We start from the raw sequence: 21,918 nt of genomic DNA, 5'->3' as shown, positions 1-21,918 counted from the left end.
AGCTATGTCTACTGTGTTTGACATCTATTGGCACTTATTGGTCATATATCTAAGAACAGGTGTACAAAATAGTGTTAATAATAATCTGGTGACATTTTAGGTTGCTTTATCTTCCCAACTTCTCATGCTTTTTTAGAATTATGTAGTAGGGATCATTATATTTCACTGAAGGTGCCCTGCTTACAGCCTTTTAGAAAAATTGTTTTCCATTATTTCATACTGCTGTGAGTAATTTTGAATGTTTTGATTGGCAGATAGCCCTAGCTTCAGGGCATTGCATTTTGATAGTTTCACAGGTATCTTAAATAGTTACTCATAATCAGGGCACCTAGGTGGCTCTGTGGGTTAGAGCCTCTGCCTCCAGCTCAGGTCATGATCCCAGCATCCTGGGATCCAGCCCTGAATTGGGCTCTCTGCTCAGCAGGGAGCCTGCTTCCTCCTCTCTCTCTGCCTGCCTCTCTGCCTACTTGTGATCTCTGTCTGTTAAATGAATAAAATCTTTTAAAAAAATTACTCATAATATACAGGCAAGTAGGTAAAATCAAAATAAGGCATTTATGTGTGGGGAGCAATCTAAGTAACATCTCAGCTCCATATGCTGTATTGTCACCAGGGACTCATTATGATCCCTGGACTTTCTGTGCAGCAGACACTTGAGTCCAGAAAGTGCTGTGCTCCATCTGCCTTCATCTCCAGGCTGCACGGGATGAGCCTCTTGGTACCCTGACCTCTTGGCTGCTATTTTTTTTTAAACTTATGTTGCCCCCTGGGCCTTTGTTGCCATGTCAACAAGTGTGTGTACCCCGCCCCCTATGCTTGTGCTTGCAGATTTAAAGGATCCTAGTTACTTCTTCCAAAGGCCTCAGTTATTGTTGCTTTTACCTTAAATTGCATAAATCTTCTCATCTGGCTTGCATCTTTATCCAACACTGAGCCTGCACTGCTCTTGTTTGAGCTCCCTGTGGGCATGCAGCTGCCATAGATGGGCTGTGGGCAACCTTCCAAAGCTTCCGATCATTTGGACAGGTTTTATTTTTGACAGACTAATCAGAGCTTTAATATGCTTCCCTGCTGGGGGAGCCAGTGTTTCTAATTTTTATCTTTATCATTCTGTAAACAGTAATAATAATCCCTAGGCTGGTGGTGTTTGCTGGTTACATTGTATTTAACAGTCCCACTTTTTTTTTTTTTTTTAATGACCTTGCTTTCTCATCTTTGCCCCTTTAGGGTCTGGTTGGCCTGGGTTATTTTGAGAAACTTTCATACTTCCCATCCCCAAACCCAATCAAAGGAAAAGCTGTGTTTTTCTCCTTATCTCTTAATGTGAATTTGAGCTGATGTTTTATATTCATGTACAGGCGTTTGTAGCTCAGTAAAGAAAGCAGTTTATTTGAGGCATGAAGGGTAGAGGTCAGAATAGGATTTTCATGAGACCCTGAAATCATGCTCTTTTTTAAAAATTGCTTATTGCACTTACTCTCGAACCCATTAGAGACCCTGTACCATTTAGAAATAGGGCAGAAATAGGGTTAGTGTGAATAGTAGCTAAGATAAATGAATATGAAGCAGTTATGAGAGAATGGGCCAGAATCTGAGATCCCGAGATAGGTAAGGAACAGCAAAGCTGATTCTTCAGGTAATTGTGCTCCAGGAACTGTGTGTCACCTGGTGTTTTCAGGGACATTTTCCCATTACTCATGTTATTGCCTGATGCTTACTTTCCAATATTCTTCTTATTTACTTTATGCCCTTCTTTTTTTTAGGTTCTCAATGTTATATTCTTCTCATTATTTCCCTTCACTCGATTTCTTAGTTTAGATTTTTAAAGTGTTTTGAGATTTTCTTTTCTGAAAAGGATGCTTTTTTCTTTTTGTAGGCTATTAATTTTTTAAAAGCCAATTTCACACATAGTGAAATACTAAATAATGTAGTTTTTTAAAAAAGATTTTATTTATTTATTTGATAGGGAGAGAGATCACAAATAGGCAGAGAGGCAGGCAGAGAGAGAGGCAGGTTCCCTGCTGAGCAAAGAGCCCCATGTGGGGCTCCATCCCAGTACCCTGAGACCATGACCTGAGCTGAAGGCAGAGGCTTACCCACTGTGCCACCCAGGTGCCCCAATAATGTTTTTTGTTTTTGTTTTAAAGCTACTCAGTAAGTATTCTGATGCTGAAAGTGTGTTATTTTGCTAATTCAGAATGTTATTGTTTCAGGAATAAATAGGTTTATGGTGAATAGTCCAAAATTTTCTAATTATTTTGTTTGGATTGTGGATGAGTACCTTGTCTGTTTCATTTACACATATATTTAAGTTGCCATATTGTTAGCTTAAAATCCACATTGCCTTTAGCTTCTACTTAATGACAGAAGTTATGCTTTTCTATTAAACTAAAAAACAAAAAGAGTGTAGTATTGATATCTAAATTTTGTGATTATTAGAGTTGAAGCTTACCAAGCTTCTCCTTGCTAATGGCTATCATTTAGTAGGATTTTCCTCATGCTATAGAAAGCTATTCACTTGCCTGCTAATTTTTATGGTAAACTAGTTTTGCAGAATTTGTGGCATTTTAATAATTGAAATTTGAGATTGGGCCTTAGTTGTAAATGTGACCAAATGGTATCTATATGGAGTTAAAGGATAAAGATAATTTATAGGATTAGAGTGGACTGCACCAACTTTTGGAAAGGCTCATAATACCATGGTATTATAGATTTAGTTTTATATGGTTTTCAAAAATATTGGAGTCATGGGGTTTCCATATCACTAAGGGACAAAACATAGTAAAATAAAAAATAAGTATTAAAACCGGTCTTATTCCTCAATTCTCTTAACATGCGCTGTTTCTTGGCCTGGCCTGCATCTTAGTATCTGAGGCTGTGATGAACCTTTCTTTCAAAATCATATTTTCCTCTTGTCTAGAAATTTACCAAATATAATTCATCCTTCTTTTATTTCCCATATTTTAATGGCAAATTTTAAACATAATGGCAATTTTAGCAGTCTTAAACCCACATTCTACATTTATTTTTTAATTATTAATTATTTTTATTAACATATAATGTATTATTTGCCCCAGGGGTACATGTCTGTGAATCATCAGGCTTACATATTTCCCAGCACTTACCATATCACATACCCTCCCTGATGTCCATAACCCAACTACGCTCTCCATACCCCCATCCTTCCAGCAACCCTCAGTTTGTTTTGTGAGATTAAGAGTCTCTTATGGTTTGTCTCCCTCCCGATCCCATCTTGTTTCATTTTTTCCTTCCCTATCCCCCAAACTCCCCACGTTGCCTCTCAAATTCCTCACATCAGGGAGATCATATGGTAATTGTCTTTCTCTGATTTACTTATTTCACTCAGCATAATACCCTCTAGTTCCATCCATGTCATTGCAAATGGGAAGATTTCATTTCTTCTGATGGCTGCATAGTATTCCATTGTATATATATACTACATCTTCTTTATCTATTCATCTGTTGATGGTCATCTAGGTTCTTTCCATAGTTTGGCTATTGTGGACATTGCTGCTATAAACATTCAGGTGTATGTACCCATTTAGATCACTACATTTGTATATTTAGGATCAATACCCAGTAGTGCAATGGCTGGGTTATAGGGTTGCTCTATTTTCAACTTTTTGAGGAACTTCCATGCTGTTTTCCAGAGTGACTGCACCAGCTTTCATTCTCACCAATAGTGTAGGAGGGTTCTTCTTTCTCCGCATCCTTGCAGGAATCTATCATTTCCTGACTTGTAAATTTTAGCCATTCTTACTGGTGTGAGGTGGTATCTCATTGTGGTTTTGATTTGTATTTTCCTAATGCAAGGGTGATGTGGAGCACTTTTTCATGTGTCTCTTCGCCATTTGGATGTCTTCCTTGCAGAAATGTCTGTTCATGTCCTCTGCCCATTTCTTGATCAGATTATTTGTTCTTTGGGTGTTGAGTTTGATAAGTTCTTTATAGATTTTGGATAATAGCGCTTTATCTGATATGTCATTTGTGAATATCTTCTCCCATTCTGTCAGTTGTTTTGGTTTTGTTGACTGTTTCCTTTTTTGTGCAAGAGCTTTTGGTCTTGATGAAGTTCCAATAGTTCATTTTTGCCCTTGCTTCCCTTGCCTTTGGTGATGTTTCTAGGAAGAAGTTGCTAAGGCTGAGGTCAAAGAGGTTGTTGCCTGTGTTCTCAAGGATTTTAATGGATTCCTATCTCACACTGAGGTCTTTTATCCATTTTGCATCCAATTTTGTGTGTGGTATAAGAAAATGGTCCAGTTTCATTCTTCTACATGGCTGTCCAAGTTTCCTAACACCATTTGTTGAAGAGACTGTCTTTTTTCCATTGGACATTCTTTCCTGCTTTGTGGAGAGATTAGTTGACCACAGAGTTGAAGGTCTATTTCTGGGCTCTCTATTCCATTCCACTGATCTACGTGTCTGTTTTGTGCCAGTACCATGCTGTCTTGATGATTATAGCTTTGTATTAGAGCTGGAAGTCTAGAATTGTGATGCCTTTGGCTTTCACAGGTTTGGCTTTCTTCTTATCATTCCTTTGGCTTTCTTCTTCAACATTCCTTCTGGTTCCATATAAATTTTATGATTATTTGTTCCATTTCTTTGAAAAAAGTTGATGGTATTTTGATAGGGGTTGCATTAAATGTGTAGATTGCTTCATGTAGCATAGACATTTTCACAATATTTGTTCTTCTAATCCATGAGCATGGAACATTTTTCCATTTCTTTGTGTCTTCCTCAATTTCTTTCACAAGTACTTCATAGTTTTCTGAGCACAGATTCTTTGTCTCTCTGGTTAGGTTTATTCCTAGGTATCTTATGGTTTTGGGTACAATTGTAAATGGGATTGACTTCTTAATTTCTCTTTCTTCTGTCTTGCTGTTGGTGTATAGAAATGCAACTGATTTCTGTGCATTGATTTTATATTCTGACACTTTACTGAAGTCCTGTATGAGTTCTAGCAGTTTTGGAGTGGAGTCTTTTGGGTTTTCCACATAAAGTATCATATCATCTGCAAAGAGTGAGAGTTTGATTTCTTCTTTGCCAATTCAGATGCCATTTATTTATTTTTGTTGTCTGATTGTTAAGGCTAGGACTTCTAGTACTATGTTGAATAGCAGTGGTGATAATGGACATTCCTGCAGAGGCAAGGACTTCTAGTACCATGTTGAATAGCAGTGGTGATGTTCCTGACCTTAGGGGAAGAGCTTTCAGTTTTTCCCTATTGAGAATGATATTCGCTGTGGGTTTTTTCATAGATGGTTTGGATGATATTGAGGTGTGTACCCTCTATCCCTACACTTTGAAGAGTTTTGATCAAGAAAGGATGCTGTACTTTGTCAAATGCTTTTTCAGCATCTGTTGAGAGTATCATATGGCTCTTGTTCTTTTTTATTATTAATGTATTGTATCACATCAATTGATTTGCGGATGTTGAACCAACTTTGCAGCCCAGGACTAAATCCCACTTGGTCGTGGTGAGTAATCCTTTTAATGTACTGTTGGATCCTATTGGCTAGTATTTTGGTGAGAATTTTTGCATCTGCGTTTATCAAGGATATTGATCTGTGATTCTCCTTTTTTTTTTTTTTTTTAAGATTTTATTTGTTTATTTGACAGAGATCACAAGTAGCAGAGAGGCAAGCAGAGAGAGAGAGAGGGAGGGAAGCAGGCTCCCTGCTGAGCAGAGAGCCCCACATGGGGCTTGATCCCAGGACCCCGAGATCATAACCTGAGCCGACGGCAGAGGCTTTAACCCACTGAGCCACCCAGGTGCCCCTGTGATTCTCCTTTTTGATGGGGTCTTTGTCTGGTTTTGGGATCAAGGTAATACTGGCCTCAGAAGAATAGGTATTAATTCTTCTTTAAATGTTTGGTAGAATTCTCCTAGGAAGATATCTGGCCCTGGGCTTTCGTTTGTTGGGAGATTTTTTTTTTTTTTTAAAGATTTTTTATTTTATTTATTTTATTTGACAGAGAGAGAGATCACAAGTAGGCAGAGAGGCAGGCAGAGACAGAGGGGGAAGCAGGCTCCCTGCTGAGCAGAGAGCCCAATGTGGGGCTCGATCCCAGGACACCAATATCATGATCTGAGCCGAAGGCAGTGGCTTAATCCACTGAGCCACCCAGGTGCCCCTGTTGGGAGATTTTTTGATGAATGCTTCAGTCTCCTTACTGGTTATGGGTCTGTTCAGGTTTTCTATTTCTTCCTGATTCAGTTTTGGTAGTTTTTATGTCTCTAGGAATGCATTCATTTCTTTCAGATTGTCAAATTTGCTGGTGTATAGTTGCTCATAGTATTTTCTTATAATTGTATTTCTTTGGTGTTCGTTGTGATCTCTCTTCTTTCATTCATGATTTTATTAATTTGGATTCTTTCTCTTTTCTTTTAATAAGTCTGGCCAGGGGTTTGTCAATCTTACTGATTCTTTCAAAGAACCAGTTCCTAGTTTCATTGATTTGTTCTACTGTTCTTTTGGTTTCTATTTCATTGATTTCTGCCCTGATCTTTATTATTTCTCTTCTCCTGCTGGATTTAGGCTTTCTTTGCTGTTCTTTATCCAGCTCCTTTAGGTGTAGGGTTAGGTCGTATACTTGAGACATTTCTTGTTTCTTGATAAAGGGTTGTATTGCTATTTACTTTCCTCTCAGGACCACCTTAGCCATGTCCCACAGATTTTGAACAGTTATATTTTCATTTTCATTTGTTTCCATGAATTTTTTAAATTCTTCTTTAGTTTCCTGGTTGACCCATTAATTCATCAGCCTCCATGTATTTGAGTTCTTTCCAACTTTCCTCTTGTGATGGAGTTCTAGCTTCAGAGCATTGTCCACCTTCTACATTTATTTTTTATTTCTTTTAAAGATTTTATTTATTTATTTGACACAGAGAGAGAGAGAGATCACAAGTAGGCAGAACAGCAAGCAGAGAGAGAGGGGGAAGAGGCTGCCTGCTGAGCAGAGAGCCCGATGCTGGGCCTGATCCCAGGACCTTGAGATCATGACCTGAGCCAAAGGCAGAGGCTTAACCCACTGAGCCACCCAGGTGCTTCTACCTTCTACATTTAAATTCATTTTTTTCTTTATGCTTTTTCTCCTGAAAAAAAATTTTTTTTTTTCCCAATTACAGCACCTTTCTTTCTTCTTCATCGTCGTCTTCTTTTTCCCCCAGTGGCTGTTTTAGAACTTATTCCTGTGGTCCAATTTGGCATTAAGTCATAATTTTTCCTTTATTCTGCTTTTAGAAAGCCCTCAGATCACCTAAGACAGTGCCATGATGTTGGCAGTCCATAATTCTTGTTAATTAGCCAATATCAATAAATATGATAGTCCCTAACCTAGAAGAAAATTGAGTTCAAAGTAGAACAAAATATCACTCTGTTTAGTAGGTGTTCCATTACTGTAAGATGAGCTTTACTGGTTTTATTGCATGCATCAAACTTCCTTAAGTCTATTCTTTTTTCTCCCTCACTGAGGCATTATTTATTACAGCAAAATACTTGAAAATAAACTAAATGCTTATCTTAGAATTCTGAATTATCAGTATGTATGCAAGTCTAATGTTCTTTTTCGATTTGTTACTGCTAGCCCCTCTCTTTATACATGGCTAATGCTTTTACCTGGAGAAATACCTTTTATTTGATGATCCAGCCATTGTTCTCTAATATGCAAATACTGTATTCAGATACTAGCTTTATGGGACTTTATTATTCTTGTTCATACTTGCTTACTTTTTTTATTTTTATTTTTAAAATTTTTATTATTTTTTAAAAATATTTTATTTATTATTTTTATTTATTTTATTTTATTTATTTATTTGACAGAGAGAGATCCTGTCAATCCTAGGATCGAACCCTGAGATTGTGACTTGGGCCGAAGGCAGAGGCTTAACTCACTGAGCCACCCAGGGTCCCCTACAGATGCTTACTTAAACAGAACAACGTGTGTGAACATTTTACACCTCCAAAACACCCTGCACGTTTTCTCAGATGAAAAAATTATGCGTCCAAAGTCACATGATTGAATCATGATTTGAACTGAGGCCAGTTAGATATAGAGGCCACCAATTTTATTTTATTTATTTATTTATTTTTTAAAGATTTTATTTATTTATTTGTCAGAAAGAGAGAGAGCGAGCGAGAGCGAGCACAAGCAGACAGAGTGGAAGGCAGAGGCAGAGGGAGAAGCAGGCTCCCTGAGGAGCAAGGAGCCCGATGTGGGACTCGATACCAGGACGTTGGGATCATGACCTGAGCCGAAGGCATCTGCTTAACCAACTGAGCCACCCAGGTGTCCCGAGGCCACCAATTTTATACTGACTTTCCCTCCTTGCTGATACTCTCCCTGCAGAGCACAGCTGGCCTCTTCTCAGACAGAGGGAGGACTCCCCTTCTGAGGCAGAGATAAAGGTGAGCATAAACGCTGTACATTTGCAAATTGGAGTCCTTACCAAAAACTCATGAAGTTTCATATCCTGGTTGTTTTCTGATGGTGTTTTCTCTCAACACCAGGTGTAGTAGGGCATAACCCTGGAATTCACTTGTGTTTAAACATTTCTGACTTAAAATTAAATATGTCAGTTTTAATCTCTTCTCTCTTAGTATCCAGATGCACAGCAGTTTTAGGTCAAGACGGAGGACATTATCTTCACTAGGCTACTAGTGTTGACTTTTATTGGGTATCTTTGCCAGAATATGGTTCACTTCATGTCTAACTCCATTTCATTTATCCTCTTTATTATTTTTGGCTAGTTTTTCTTTATTCTTTTTTTTTTTTCTTAATGTTTTGTCCTTTCTGAAAATTTTTGAGTGAGACTGCTAAGTCACATGAGTTAAAAGATAAAGGAATTGATGCTGGAGTTCACATTCTGAAGATTATCCATTGTCTATTTTATAAGATTGTTTACTTGTCAAGTGAAAGGAGCATGGTGGCCCTGAATTTTTTAAAAAATTGATTTCCATAGATTACTTTCCTAGATCTGCTTCCAGTAGAATCAAAATCGTTCTCCTTCAGGGGCACCTGGTTGGCTCAGTTGGTTAAGCAACTGCCTTTGGCTCAGGTCATGATCTCAGGGTCCTGGGATCAAGTCCTGCATTGGGCTTCCTGCTCAGTGGAGAGTCTGCTTCTCCCTCTCTCTCCACCCCTTCCCTGCCCCCTGCCGACCTCCCCCGCCCTGCTTGTGGGTACTCTCTCTCCTCTTTCTCAAATAAATAAAATCTTTTAAAAAGTTATTCTGGTTCATTAGTTATTATTTTTTCTCTTGCATTGGTTTGTCTAGATGTATCCAGATTCCTCCTGGGTTCGCATGTTTAGGTTGTTTGTAGACTGAGGTTATTGGTAGCAGGAACTCCTGGAGAGATCCATGGAGGAGGGCAGTCTGATCATGCATGGTCATCTACTCATTTCTTATGATCTTGTAACAAGTACCCCTTGGATGGAACTTGACTTTGGCTTGTCTTTTTACCTTTGGTGTCTTAGCATAGTGTCTAGCAAAGTAGATAAGGTAGCAGGAATGAAAATGTAAGCTCTGTGTAGCCCAGGACCACACCTACCTTGTGCATTGTGTACTCATCCCTTAGCACAGTTCCCAGATGCTTAGTAGGTGAACAATAAGCACATATTGAGGAAGCAGAGAATTGGGTGTCTGATTTGCTTGGATCCCTGTTCTTACATTCTCTGATGTTCATAGTTTGATATATGGCTTGAGTTTAGAAGTAAAATCTTGATTTGGTTATCCAAATGTGCAAGCTTATTATTATGATTGAAAGATTACATTTTATATAAGATACTGCCTTGTAATTTATTATTTTCCTCTTACCTTCAAACCTCCCACACAATTTTTAAATAGTCCTTGTAATGAGGATACTTGAGGTGTATTTATCCACCTCGTTGCTATGGATGAGTGACTGGTGACTTTGTAGAGGCTAAAATGTAGGCAAGTTTAAGAATCATTTTAGATGAATTCATGCATGATCAAGCCATTACAAGTCATGAGAGGAAAGAGGCATTTATGGCATAGGTCATTATGTGGTTGAGGTCAGCATCACCAAAAAACTTTCCCTTGCAGGTGCTATGTGGCAGGTGGCAAATATGGTTTCAACTGAATCTGAAAGCTTATTTAAAAATATTCTCAGTTCAGCAATGAAGCAGGTGTGCCTACCACTTAAGCATCAATTTTCTCAGGAGCAATGTTTTGAACCTAAGTGACTTGCGTGGTTACTAGAAGAATGAGGTTACTGATAAAAATTGTTTCCTTTTTGCTGGGGATAGGTTTAGTAGCATATTATCATTGCTTAAAAGAAAATTTCTCAGAGGAAACAGGTGTTAGGTGCTTATTAGTATGGAGGTTTTATTTATTTATTTATTATTATTTATTTTTTTTAAAGATTTTATTTTTTTATTTATTTGACAGACAGAGATCACAAGTAGGCAGAGAGGCAGGCAGAGAGAGAGGGGGAAGCAGGCCCCCTGCTGAACAGAGAGCCTGATGCGGGGCTCGATCCCAGGACCCTGGGACCATGACCTGAGCCAAAGGCAGAGGCTTTAACCCACTGAGCCACCCAGGCGCCCCAGTATGGAGGTTTTAAACATTGAGGGTGTGAACAAAAGACCACATCATTCCAATGATTCTTTGGCAGTTTCTTTCTTTTTTTTTTTTTTTAAAGATTTTATTTATTTATTTGACAGAGAGAAATCACAAGTACACTGAGAGACAGGCAGAGAGAGAGAGAAGGAAGCAGGCTCCCTGCTGAGCAGAGAGCCCGATGCGGGACTCGATCCCAGGACCCTGAGATCATGACCTGAGCCGAAGGCAGCGGTTTAACCCACTGAGCCACCCAGGCGCCCCTCTTTGGCAGTTTCTAAAGAAATAAAAAATACATGAACTTTACAAAATATGAATGCCATAGAACTTTAAACAATTTATTTGTGTGATTTGACATGGAAATGTAATGTTTGTTTTCACTTATGTATGGTTTATCTTAGTGATAGTTAGAAGCTTTTAATAGTGTTTGACTTTTATGTGGTAGAGGTGTGGTTTGCATTTCAGGTGGGACAGGAGTATACTGAGGCTTTTGAGCTTCTGAAAATAGTGACAACTTGTTTGTAAGGTAGCTTAAATTTTTCCCTTGGCTTGGGTAGCATCTGTACACCTTCACATTGGCACTTCTCCCACATGCTTTTTGAGAATCTCTCAGTAGAAAAATACTTGTCTTGACTCTGTTGTGCAGGAGATGGTCAGCAGTGGAGTTATGAAGACAGGAAGTGAAAGAACAGTGGCTTTCACTATAACTAAATGTTCTTTGACATGATTTGCACTTGGTCCAGCTTCTTCTCTGTTTCTTTTTTTTAACTTGCTGTTTAATAAAAGCAAAGTCCTTTTTTTCTTTTTAACACTTGGAGTCTCAAACCTAAAAGGCAACCGCCTGTCTTTTCTTAGTAATAATCTGAGTGACTTTTTAAGACTAAAGCTGGGCACAGAAAGAACCTTAGACATTGAATCTAACTTCTCTTTTTACAGACAGGGAAACTGAGGCCTGAAAGTGAGTTGGTGAGACATGCAGCTAGTTCTAGGCCACCTCATGCCCTGGACTCTCATTACTATGATCCTTCCTGGGGGCCACAGTGACCAAATGGAGTAGCAGTGTATGAGAGAGTGGATATTGGGAAGGAAGGGGAGGTGCAAAATTCTGGGACTCCAATTCTAATACAACTTACATTCTCCTTCCCCTTAATTTAGATTGTAAGCACGTATGTTGCCTTATAACTGGGATAGCTGCGGCATCATCATATTTGAAAACATTCCCAGTTTCTATTCTGCCCATATCCCTACTCATTTAGTGAAGGTCCATGCATGCAGGAAACAAGGAACAGCAAAGATAGCAGTTATAATTTCATTCTGTCTTATGTTTGCTTTTTTAATTCTAAGAGCCATGGATGTATAAGAGCATGTTTTTCTATTCACATTTGCTTAATAATTATTAATACTTATTTTTGCTTAATATTTAGATAAGCATAGGTTTATATGTTTCAAAGCCAGTTTATTAATTACTTAAAATAGTCAAGTTGTCAGGTTGGTTATAATATGGGTTGTCAGCAGGTTTTTCCTGTTTGAACCCAAATGCTACTATGGGTGAGAAGAAAGGTTGGATTTTCTAAGGCTTTTCAAACTCTCAAGAAATTTTCCAAAGCATGTAATATTCCAACATAGACTATTTTGGTTACATAAAAGAATTGCAGTCAGTTACATTGATTGCTGCGTAATTAGGGAAGAATCTTACTCGGTGTTTTTTGTTACCCATAGAACAGCATAGAGACTGGACTGAGAAAGGGTAGTTTATCATGATAGGAAATAGATCAAGACTGGCATCATCCTGTAGTATCTATATACTAAAGTGACTTCATAGCATCATATTTCCTTTTTAAATGCTAGAAACCAGTGGAAGTTCAAAGAAGAAATAGTCATCATCTACATTTCCAGCATCTAGGATGAACCACTCAGCATTTTGATAAGTCTGCTTTTTCTATCTCTTTTTGTTCTTCACTAATTATACAAGTGACATGAGTGGTTAGTAAGTAGTGAGCACAATAATACGAGTAATACTCTATTTTAAATACTTTTATATGCTTATACAAATTTACATAGAAAATATAAAATATTGTTTTTGAGAGTTTTTAAATGATATTATATTGTATGCCCAGCCATCTTTATATTCTCTTCCCTTAGCATTGGTGTTTAGCAGTCAATAACTAAATGTTTACTAGAGTAGGGTGTCTGGGTGGCTCAGTTGGTTAAGCGTCTGCCTTTGTTTGGCTCAGGTCATGATCCTAGGGTCCTGTAATCGAGTCCCGCATTAGGCTCCTTGCTTGGCAAGGAGCCTGCTTCTCCCTCTGCCTCTGCCTGCTGCTCCTTCTGCTTGTGTTCCATCTCTCTCTCTCTGCCTCAAATAAAAAATAAAATCTTTAAAAAAAAGTTTACTAAAGTAAAAATTGAAGATCAGCAAATAAATTGTGTATATATTTTATCCAAATTGAACTTCTTTTTGTTTCTTAAATAGCTACATTTTACTTCACTCCTAGGCCTTTACATATGCTGCTCCTTGTGCCTGAAATGCTCAGGTCCCACCTCAGTTGCTGTTTCCTTGGCAGCCCTTTGCTGATCGATTTCTGACGGAGGGACTTCCTTGCTCCATATTCCCGTGCTTCAGGGCATGGCCCTTTTCAATACTCATTTCCATTTAAGAATGTTCATTCAGGGGCATCTTTCCGGAATACTGTTAATCCTTGAGAGCAAGGACCATATCTGCTTTTCCACTCCTATATTCCCAGTGTCCAACTTATGGCCTTGTCCTTAGTAAGACTGAGTAAAGGTTTGAGAAATTGAATTACGAGCATGTTTTTATTACTTTGGAATGCAGTTCAAATGCAATTAACAGTCCTTTCATAGGTCACTACTGCCTCTTGACACTTCTTCTCTTAGTTCCTATCCCCTCTCCCTCCATTGCCCATCCACATCCAATCCTGTCTTTTTAACCTCCAAAATATGTATCATAAGTCTGCTCATTTTTTTTTTTTTTTTAAGTAAGCTCTGTGTCTCATATGGGACTGGAACTCACAACCCTGAGATCAAGAGTTGCCCGCTCCGCTGACTGAGCCAGCCAGGTGCCCCAAGTCTGCTCATTTTATTCCATCTCTGTCAACACCAGTGTGGTCCAGACTACCATCATCTCTTGCCCTGGACCACTAGAATAATCTGGTCTCCTGACATTCATCTTGTCTCATCCAAGGAAACAGAACAGACTAAAATGATAGCCTATTATGTGATAAGTACTGTTTTGTGAAACTGTTTTCAATTCTTATTTGCTGCACTGTGAGGGTGTATGTGTAAGTTGTGTGTGTATGTGAGTATTTGAGTACTTGGTTGCTCTATAGAATGTATTTCTTATTATAGGATATGGTCAAAACCGTTGGAAAGCCATTGTCCTATACTGGTAACTCTGGAGAATTCTTGTGCTCTGTCAGGATCAGAAGACTATGTATTTTTCATTACCACGTGACCCTCTTTTGTATGTGTCTTTAAAGGAAACATTTCTTTAAAATAAAAGAAGTGAAGTCTTTTGAATAAAGCTGTTTGGAAGTGGTCCCATCCTTTCTTTGTATGTTCCTCTGTCTCTCCTTTCAAGTTTAAATTATATAGATCAGTGGGTAAAATCTTCAGATATAAGTACTCAGACTGAATTTAACTGTAATTTTTCTGCTTTTATTCACTTATGCAAATAAGTAAATAATTGTACTTATTTATTTACTTATTGATATTATTTTCCTGCTCCGTCTCCCTATATTGTTCACGAATATATTTCTTAGTCTTTTTCTTCTCCTTCTTATATTCTTACCTATTTTTGGCTTCTTTTCATGTCTATAATATTAATATTATTATAACACTGCTCTCATTGGGAGTGTGACTTTTGGGAACTTAAAAATGAAAAGCCTAAATACTGTCCCATTATATGCTTTTCTGGTATATGCCTGGTGTGAATTGCATTTCTGGACCTTTTTGTATCTGCTCTCAAAAGGACAAATAATCTTCAGTTATCACTTGGAAGCAAACTGATGTGTGGTTTTAGGTCTAAACAAGCCTTGTGGTTGTATTAGAGAACTTTTCAGTTGCTCTGATCTAGTTGCACACTGCAAAGGAGAGGTCAAGAGACCTCTAACGTCAGCACCCCCTTCACCTCCTCCTTCAGTCTTGGGTAGCACATGGAGCTTGTCTAAGTAAGACTGAAAATAAAACAGTCATTTATCTTTCTCAGCCATGAAGCTTCTTCATCTTTGGACTGTGTTCGGCTCCTTTTGGTCTGGTAGGGTAGCGTATCTTAATGTCTCGCTATTTTGTTTTTCATTGCATGAGACAATTTAGGGATTGCTTATCCCTAGAAAATCTGAAAATTAGTCCAGTGGTTATAGGGTGAGTGTTGGTAATTATTTGTATTGAATCCACATGCAGTGGTTTTTTTCTTTTATTGTTTTTTTTTCTTGATCTATCATAGATTTCATTGTTGTATTAGGATCAGTTTGGCTGCTGTAACACAGACTCATATAGCAGTGATTTAGACATGATGGAAAGTGGTGGGTCTCTCATTTAATATAATAGTTCAAGGGTAAACAGTGCATCACAATTATAGTCCCTCCACGGTGCTGGGAATCCAGGACCCTTCTATTTTGTTGCTTTGCCATCTTTATCTTGAGATGGCTACTCCTGCTCCTACTACTCCATTGTTACCATGATATCAAAAAAAGGGAAGCAGGAAGGGCCTCCCTGTTTTCTTTTTCAGAGCACAGTGTGGAAATTTATCATTTTTACTCATACGGTATTCATCAGATATAGTCACATGGTCACAGTTAGCTGCAAGGGAGGCCAGGCAGCCATGTGTCCCACTAAAACTTGTGGGACTGTGGAAGAGAACAGATGTCAGAAGTGTGAGAAGCATCTCCACCGTAATAGCCAACAACCTGAAGGGATTTACTTTTGGACTGCTTCTTTGTTTTCTAACTTACAGCTTTGTGAAGAGAGAGTTTCCACTAAAGTTATCAAGTGGACTTCAGTTACTGAAAAGAGTTCATCTGAGTTAGTGTATTTGCCTTTGGGATTTAAATCAGATTTATTCCACTGCTTGTAGGGATGCATGTGAAATATATTAAGAGATGAGGTGGTTTTTCCTTAACTCTTGCTTTTCCTGTGCTGCTTTTGTTTTTTCTTTTTTTTACCTTTTTTTTGAGGCTAATTTTGTACTTGTTTTCAGGTATGGCACAGTCACAAGGCTGGGTGAGAAGATATGCCAAAGCCTTCTGTAAGGGCTTTTTTGTGGCGGTGCCCGTGGCAGTGACTTTCCTGGACCGGGTGGCCTGTGTGGCCAGAGTGGAGGGAGCATCAATGCAGGTAAAAACGGATGTGGCTTCATTCTTTATAGCACATGCTTCATGGTTTCTTGTGTACTAGCAGTGGGAGTTCTGTATATTATTTCTGTGCTGGGAACTGAAAAGTTTTAAAAAGGCCTTGACCTGAAATTTAACTTTACTAAATTGTTTTAAAAGGTCTTTTAATGTAATCATATTATAAACAGGGTGGAGGTGAATAAACATAATTATCAAATCGTTCTCTATATCTGTAGGGTTTTTTTTTTTTTAGTTTTTATTTTATTTTATTTACTTTAATATGGTAAGTAGAGATTCTAAGGAAATTTTACTAAATGACACCATTTTCTGTAGCTATGACCTGGGATTTTAAGATATTTTAATTATATTTGAATCCACACTTAAATATCCTTTGATATTGTATTGATAGTGTAGTCGTAGGATGGGTTTGGGTCAAATTCAGTTACTGTGTGTGTATGCATATATATATAGGTATATATATACATAGAGTTACTATATCTATCTCGGTATCCATATACATATTAGTATGCATATATATGTACTTACACCCAAAGTATCTATATATGTATAAAATATATTTATATACAAGGGTGTATATATACATAAATACACATATGTGTTCATGTATATATATGTATATATGCATATGTGTATAAACATACACACTTTCAGTAGGTAGAATAGTGTAGAACATTGGTCCCAGATATTCTGGGTGTGTTCTTTAAGTATGTTGCTGATTGAAAAGATTAAATGCACTTTATGTTGGAAGAATTTTGCAGTGGAGATTTCCAAAACTTATGTGCAAATAGTCTTCTGGAATAACAGGGAAGACTTTGTTCTAAGTTGATGCTAATAACCTAGCTGTATGAGTAAGTTTATGTAATTAAGATGATTTTGCATTTTGTGATATGGTTTGTTTTCTTCCATTGTGAACATGTATTAAGTTCACATTGTTCTAGATAGCTGTATAAAACAAATAAGTAAAATGAATAAATAAACTTTTAAGAGCTTAAAGTTAAAGTTATATAAAGAATAAACATTTATTTATTTATTTATTTATTTATTGTTTTTAGTCAGAACTAGTTCCTTAACTAGTTTCTTAACTCCAGCTTTGAGGAGTTAGAATGAGTATGCATTTTAAAATGTAATTATTGTATTGAAAATCAGATCTCTTCCTGAGTTCTGGTAGTGAGTGCTATTTTGCTATACAACCATTACTATACTGAGATAGATTTTTCCAGAACACAAAGCCTTCTTACCTTGGATCTAATGATATTCCAGAGGATCGTGCAACAATCATAGTATCCTAAACTTGATGACTTAGGCCAGTATAGACCCACTGAATATCTTTGTTCATGGCTTGTGCTAAGAGGGAATTCAGTAAAAAATAAAAGAAATTGATTGTCTTATGAAAAGACAAGGCTTACCCCCAGTTAAGAAGACAGTGAAGAAAGTGTTAAATATTAATGTCATTCTGAAATGCCAGTCTGTTAAATCGGATTTTTTGCTGCAGGTACATTTCCTGCAGATACATTTCTTACAGTGTTCCTGGGCCCTACTCCCAAGAAGTCAAATTTGTTATCTTGTAGTTTGTCTGGTATATTATGTAGAATTTCCCTGGCTACTGATTACAGGATAAGAGCTTGAATTGAGTTAGATATACAGGAGAGTTTATTGGAAGGTTTATTATGTAGCCAGGAGGAAGGCAGAAGTGTGACAATCAGCAGGGACAACTGGAACCAGGGATTTGGACACCGCGGGGTGCTCTGTCTTCTGTGTTTCTGCCGTCTGTTTCTGTCTGCATCTTTGGCTTCGTTCTCTCAGACCGGCTTTCTTCACCATGCTGGGCACAGGGCTGCTGGCAGCTCTCATGCTTTAAGATGCCCTATTTCGTCACCACTTGAGAGAGATCTCTCCTCTTGCCTTAATTTTACTTTGAAAGATCTTGGGAAAGGACTGTGATTGATTGTTTCAGTCATGTAGCCTCATCTATACAAATATAGATCAACTTTGACCCGTGGGTTAAGGTGCCATGATTGGCCCGACTTCAGACAGGTACACAGCCCTAGCCAGGGCTAGGCTCAATAAGAAAATGACAGAATATATTTGAATCAACTTTCGGGGTAAGGAAGGGGTGACATTTCCCAGAAGAGAGGGTATGCTATTTTCAGAATAAAAGAGGAAAGGATATTCTGGGAAGAAAACAAACATATATGTTTATTACAGTTGGGTCTGTATTTTCGGATTTTTTGACTCCTTCTAAGTATAATAGAGAATTTATCTATAATTTCATTAGATATTACTAAACCATACTTAAAATTATTTAGGAGCAGAAATTATAATAATGGGATATAGTGATTAATTAATTAAGCATTTTTGAAGACATCTTTGCTACTACACAACTTTGATGAACTGAACATGTTTAGACTGTGGAATTCAGCAGAATTTTTGACCAAAAATTCGACAAAAATTCTTGTCTTCAAATTTCTGTAATGACACAAGTACTAAATAGCTGGCAGGGTGTGTGGTCATGACTGGAAGTCCCCGAGCATCCTGCAAGGAACACACCTGCTCTTATTGACTCTGAGGCCCGAGAATTATATCTGGTATTTGGCAGTTGGTTGATTTGTTGTGAAGGAAGGGAGTTCTCTGAATGTGCAACGATGCCTTCTTGTACCAGGTTTAGAAGTGAGAGAAAGGGAGAAAAAGCAAGTGGCAAGAAATGAAAAGAAGTGTGGAGAAGAAGAGGAAAGAAAGTTACCTAGATCAGTTGGGTAATAGAGGACGATGGAGAAAATGAGACTGGTACAATCAATGATCAGGAGGCAGCGTGGCAGAGAGGACCAGTGTGAAAAAGACTCAAGATGGAAATGTGCTCCCCTGAAGGCTTTGCTGGGCCCCCTTGTGAGACCTGCCTTGAACGCTGACATAGCTCTGTGGCATGTTTGTGTGCAGCACCATGAGACATGTCATTCTACATCTCAGTATTCATTGAAGGACTCTGTGCCATTTTTTTTTTAAAGATTTTATTTATTTATTTGACAGACAGAGATCACAAGTAGGCAGAGAAGGAGGCAGAGAGAGAGGAAGGGAAGCAGGCTCCCTGCTGAGCAGAGAGCCCGATGCGGGGCTCGATCCCAGGACCCTGAGATCATGACCTGAGCTGAAGGCAGAGGCTTTAACCCACTGAGCCACCCAGGCGCCCCTACTCTGTGCCATTTTGAAGGAATTCATGTTGGTGTAGGTTACCAGTCTTGAGCATCATTCATTGTGCACTTTAGAATACATGTGTGTTCAGGTGGAAAGATCATATCTAGTCATTTCTGTCATTTCAAGTATCTGAATCATTTTGTGACTCAGGAGGTCATTTTGAGATTTGGACAATAATGAAAAGCAGAGGTAACTTTGAGTTGGAATAGGGAGTCATTTATCAATGGCTAAGAAGTGTGAAACACTATTTTAGGTGTGGTGGGGGATGGCGAATCAGGTATGGATTCTGTCATCAATGTACTTTTACTTTAGTAGAAGAGTTTCAAGGCTATTAACCCTGAATAATGGATACGTTTTCAGATGAGAAGGTATCAAGCTGTCAGATATATTTGGCCAGTGCCTGGTACTGAAATGAAAACTGGTTTGCTTTAGCATACTATTTTGGAGCATAGATCTGGAAGTTTTAATCTGGAATAGAGTGGTGCCGAAGAATAATACCTTGAGCCCTTTTATTGTTGGTCATGGTATTAACTTTCACTATAGCAATAAACTACCCTAAGATTTCAGTTGCTTGCATTCAGATCATTATTTCTTACTCATGGGTCGGTAGATTAACTGTAGTCACTCTGGACTCTGGGTTTGGTTCATTCTACTTCATGTATCTGTCTTTGTGGGACCTACACTGAAGGAGCCATGGCTACTTGGGGGTATGTTTTCATGGGTGATAGCAAGATATCAGAGGGTGAGTAGAAACACTCAGAACCTCTTAAAGACTGTTCAGAACTTCGACTCCTCTGTTCAAATAAGTAAGTCATGTATCAAAACCTAAAGTCAGTGAGATTGGGAGTCATGGCAAAGTCAGTGAGATTGGGAGTCATGGCAAAGTGAGGAGGGAAGGAAAAAACTGAGTAGGTGAGTATACCTACTATAGCCACTATGACTTCAATGGTATTTGGTTGACTTCAGAGGTAATCTAAAAAGTTATTTTTCACCTTTGAGTCTACCTACAATGACCCTAGTCTTTGAAGTCAAAGACTGACAAGATTGGAGTAGATTGAAATTTTGAGTCATTGCATTCTGGAATAGGTTGATCCATTTTAGATGTCTTTAAGCTGGAAGTCATCCAGGGCCACTTGGATCATCACTTTAGAGTGACTTTTCATAAAGGTCACTCTGTAACTTGTAGACATGTTATTTAAGAAAATCCAAGGACTGAAAGATCAGATCTCATTAAAGAGATATATTGTACCAGTCTTTTGGAGTGTATTGAATAAATGCTGTTATAGCAACATTGGAAATCACTTTGGTAGCAAATTTTTCATGAGAACTGTTTTTTATGTCTTTTTAGAATTCTGCTGGCTTGGGATTTAATAGGAGAAGCTTGTTTTCAGGATTCTGTCTTACAAGAAATCTTTATTTTTTGAACACTATGGAGTAAGTTAGGTTTCCCAGCATTAATTTATAATTTATTAGGTATCTGAATAGAAGGACAGAGGTGGTCAAACATGAGGACTCACAGCTAGTTGAAGATAAGTCATAAATGAAAGTAAAGTTTTTAATAGTAGAATGACAATTTGATGGGAAATATGGTACAGTTTATCAAACATTTGATTTTTAAAATAAAGTTGTATAGGTATATCCACTTTATTGGATGAGATGTACCTTTTGCAATACTCTACACACAGAGAATGCTGGCAGAAATTATTGGTTAATGATTACTCATACTGAACTATTCCCCTCGAGTGCACATGAATCACTTCTACTAGTTGCTGAAAGGTTACTATGAAAGTGGATGCACTTTTTTTTTTTTTTTAAGAAGCACCGCATTACTCAATATTAATTTAACTCAGGAAATGAAGACTGATACTGCATACAGTTGAAACTACAGAGGGAATTTATGTTGGTGGAATGCAATTATTCAAATTAGAAGTTCAATTGCTTACTGAGGCTTTTAGAGTAAAAGAGGTGCCCTAGGAATAGTTTAATGACCTCATACCAAAGTTTTAGATTTTATTTGAGTGAGAATGCCTGTAGCAGGGTCACTGGTTCTTATAAAAGGTGTATGCCTTCTTCATTTAAAATTAAGACTTTCAGAAAGCAGGTATCACTGTCCTGTTTTGTTGGAATTGCTATCTGTAGCATATAGTATACCATCTTCTTTTTTCCAGTTGGCATAGCCGGAGGGGAAAATACTTGAAAATATTATTCCACAATTATATCTCTCTAGCTCAGACTTCAGAGAAAGATTTATGCAGAATAAATTAGAAAGTTAGAGAATGGGAGGGAAAATAGTTTAATCAGCATTGAGGTATTTACTAATCAATAACACACTTCCCTTGGTTCAAAATTGTCTTGACTTTCAGCTATCTGCAGATGATCCTGAAGAGATTGGTTTGTAAGAAACATCTTAGACTCCTGCTTGGCTCTTTGCAGTCATTATCTGAATTTCCTGCTGAGCTTAAAATTAAAAGTTCTGTCAAAAAAGCGAGCAAAGAGGCTTACGCCCTCTCCTTGTCACATTTATTTATTTTATTTTATTAAAAAAATTTTAAACCTGTAGAGGGCTTAATATTCAACAGTTATCATTGGTTATAACTATTATTTTGACACTCTGAGAAGCTAGATACAAATATAGACTCTTAAGGAAAGAGATACATATATTGTGATTTATGCGCCAGAATTTATTGTAGAGTTAGGGATTTTTATGCTACCTGCTGAATTTGCACTTCCAAGATGCTGGGAACCACAGGGCACACA

General features: G+C 37.8%; 1 protein-coding gene across 4 annotated transcripts in view; it reads left to right on the top strand.

The window, feature by feature from the left end:
• The window catches only part of IMMP2L (inner mitochondrial membrane peptidase subunit 2), an 867,031-nt gene that overhangs the window by 28,580 nt on the left and 816,533 nt on the right, over window positions 1-21,918 (top strand). For 3 of the 4 annotated variants that reach the window (XM_059171589.1, XM_059171590.1, XM_059171593.1), the window contains one exon: window positions 15,819-15,955. In XM_059171589.1, the coding sequence (XP_059027572.1) occupies window positions 15,821-15,955 (135 nt within the window). In that variant the 5' untranslated portion in view covers window positions 15,819-15,820. Of the gene's footprint in view, window positions 1-8,370; window positions 8,430-15,818; window positions 15,956-21,918 lie in introns of all 4 variants that reach the window. The other variant, XM_059171592.1, reaches the window with a different exon arrangement.

The sequence above is a fragment of the Mustela lutreola genome, chromosome 4 (assembly GCF_030435805.1).
Source record: "Mustela lutreola isolate mMusLut2 chromosome 4, mMusLut2.pri, whole genome shotgun sequence".
Taxonomy (NCBI): Eukaryota; Metazoa; Chordata; class Mammalia; order Carnivora; family Mustelidae; genus Mustela; species Mustela lutreola.
This window is presented reverse-complemented; position numbering and strand designations above follow the sequence as displayed.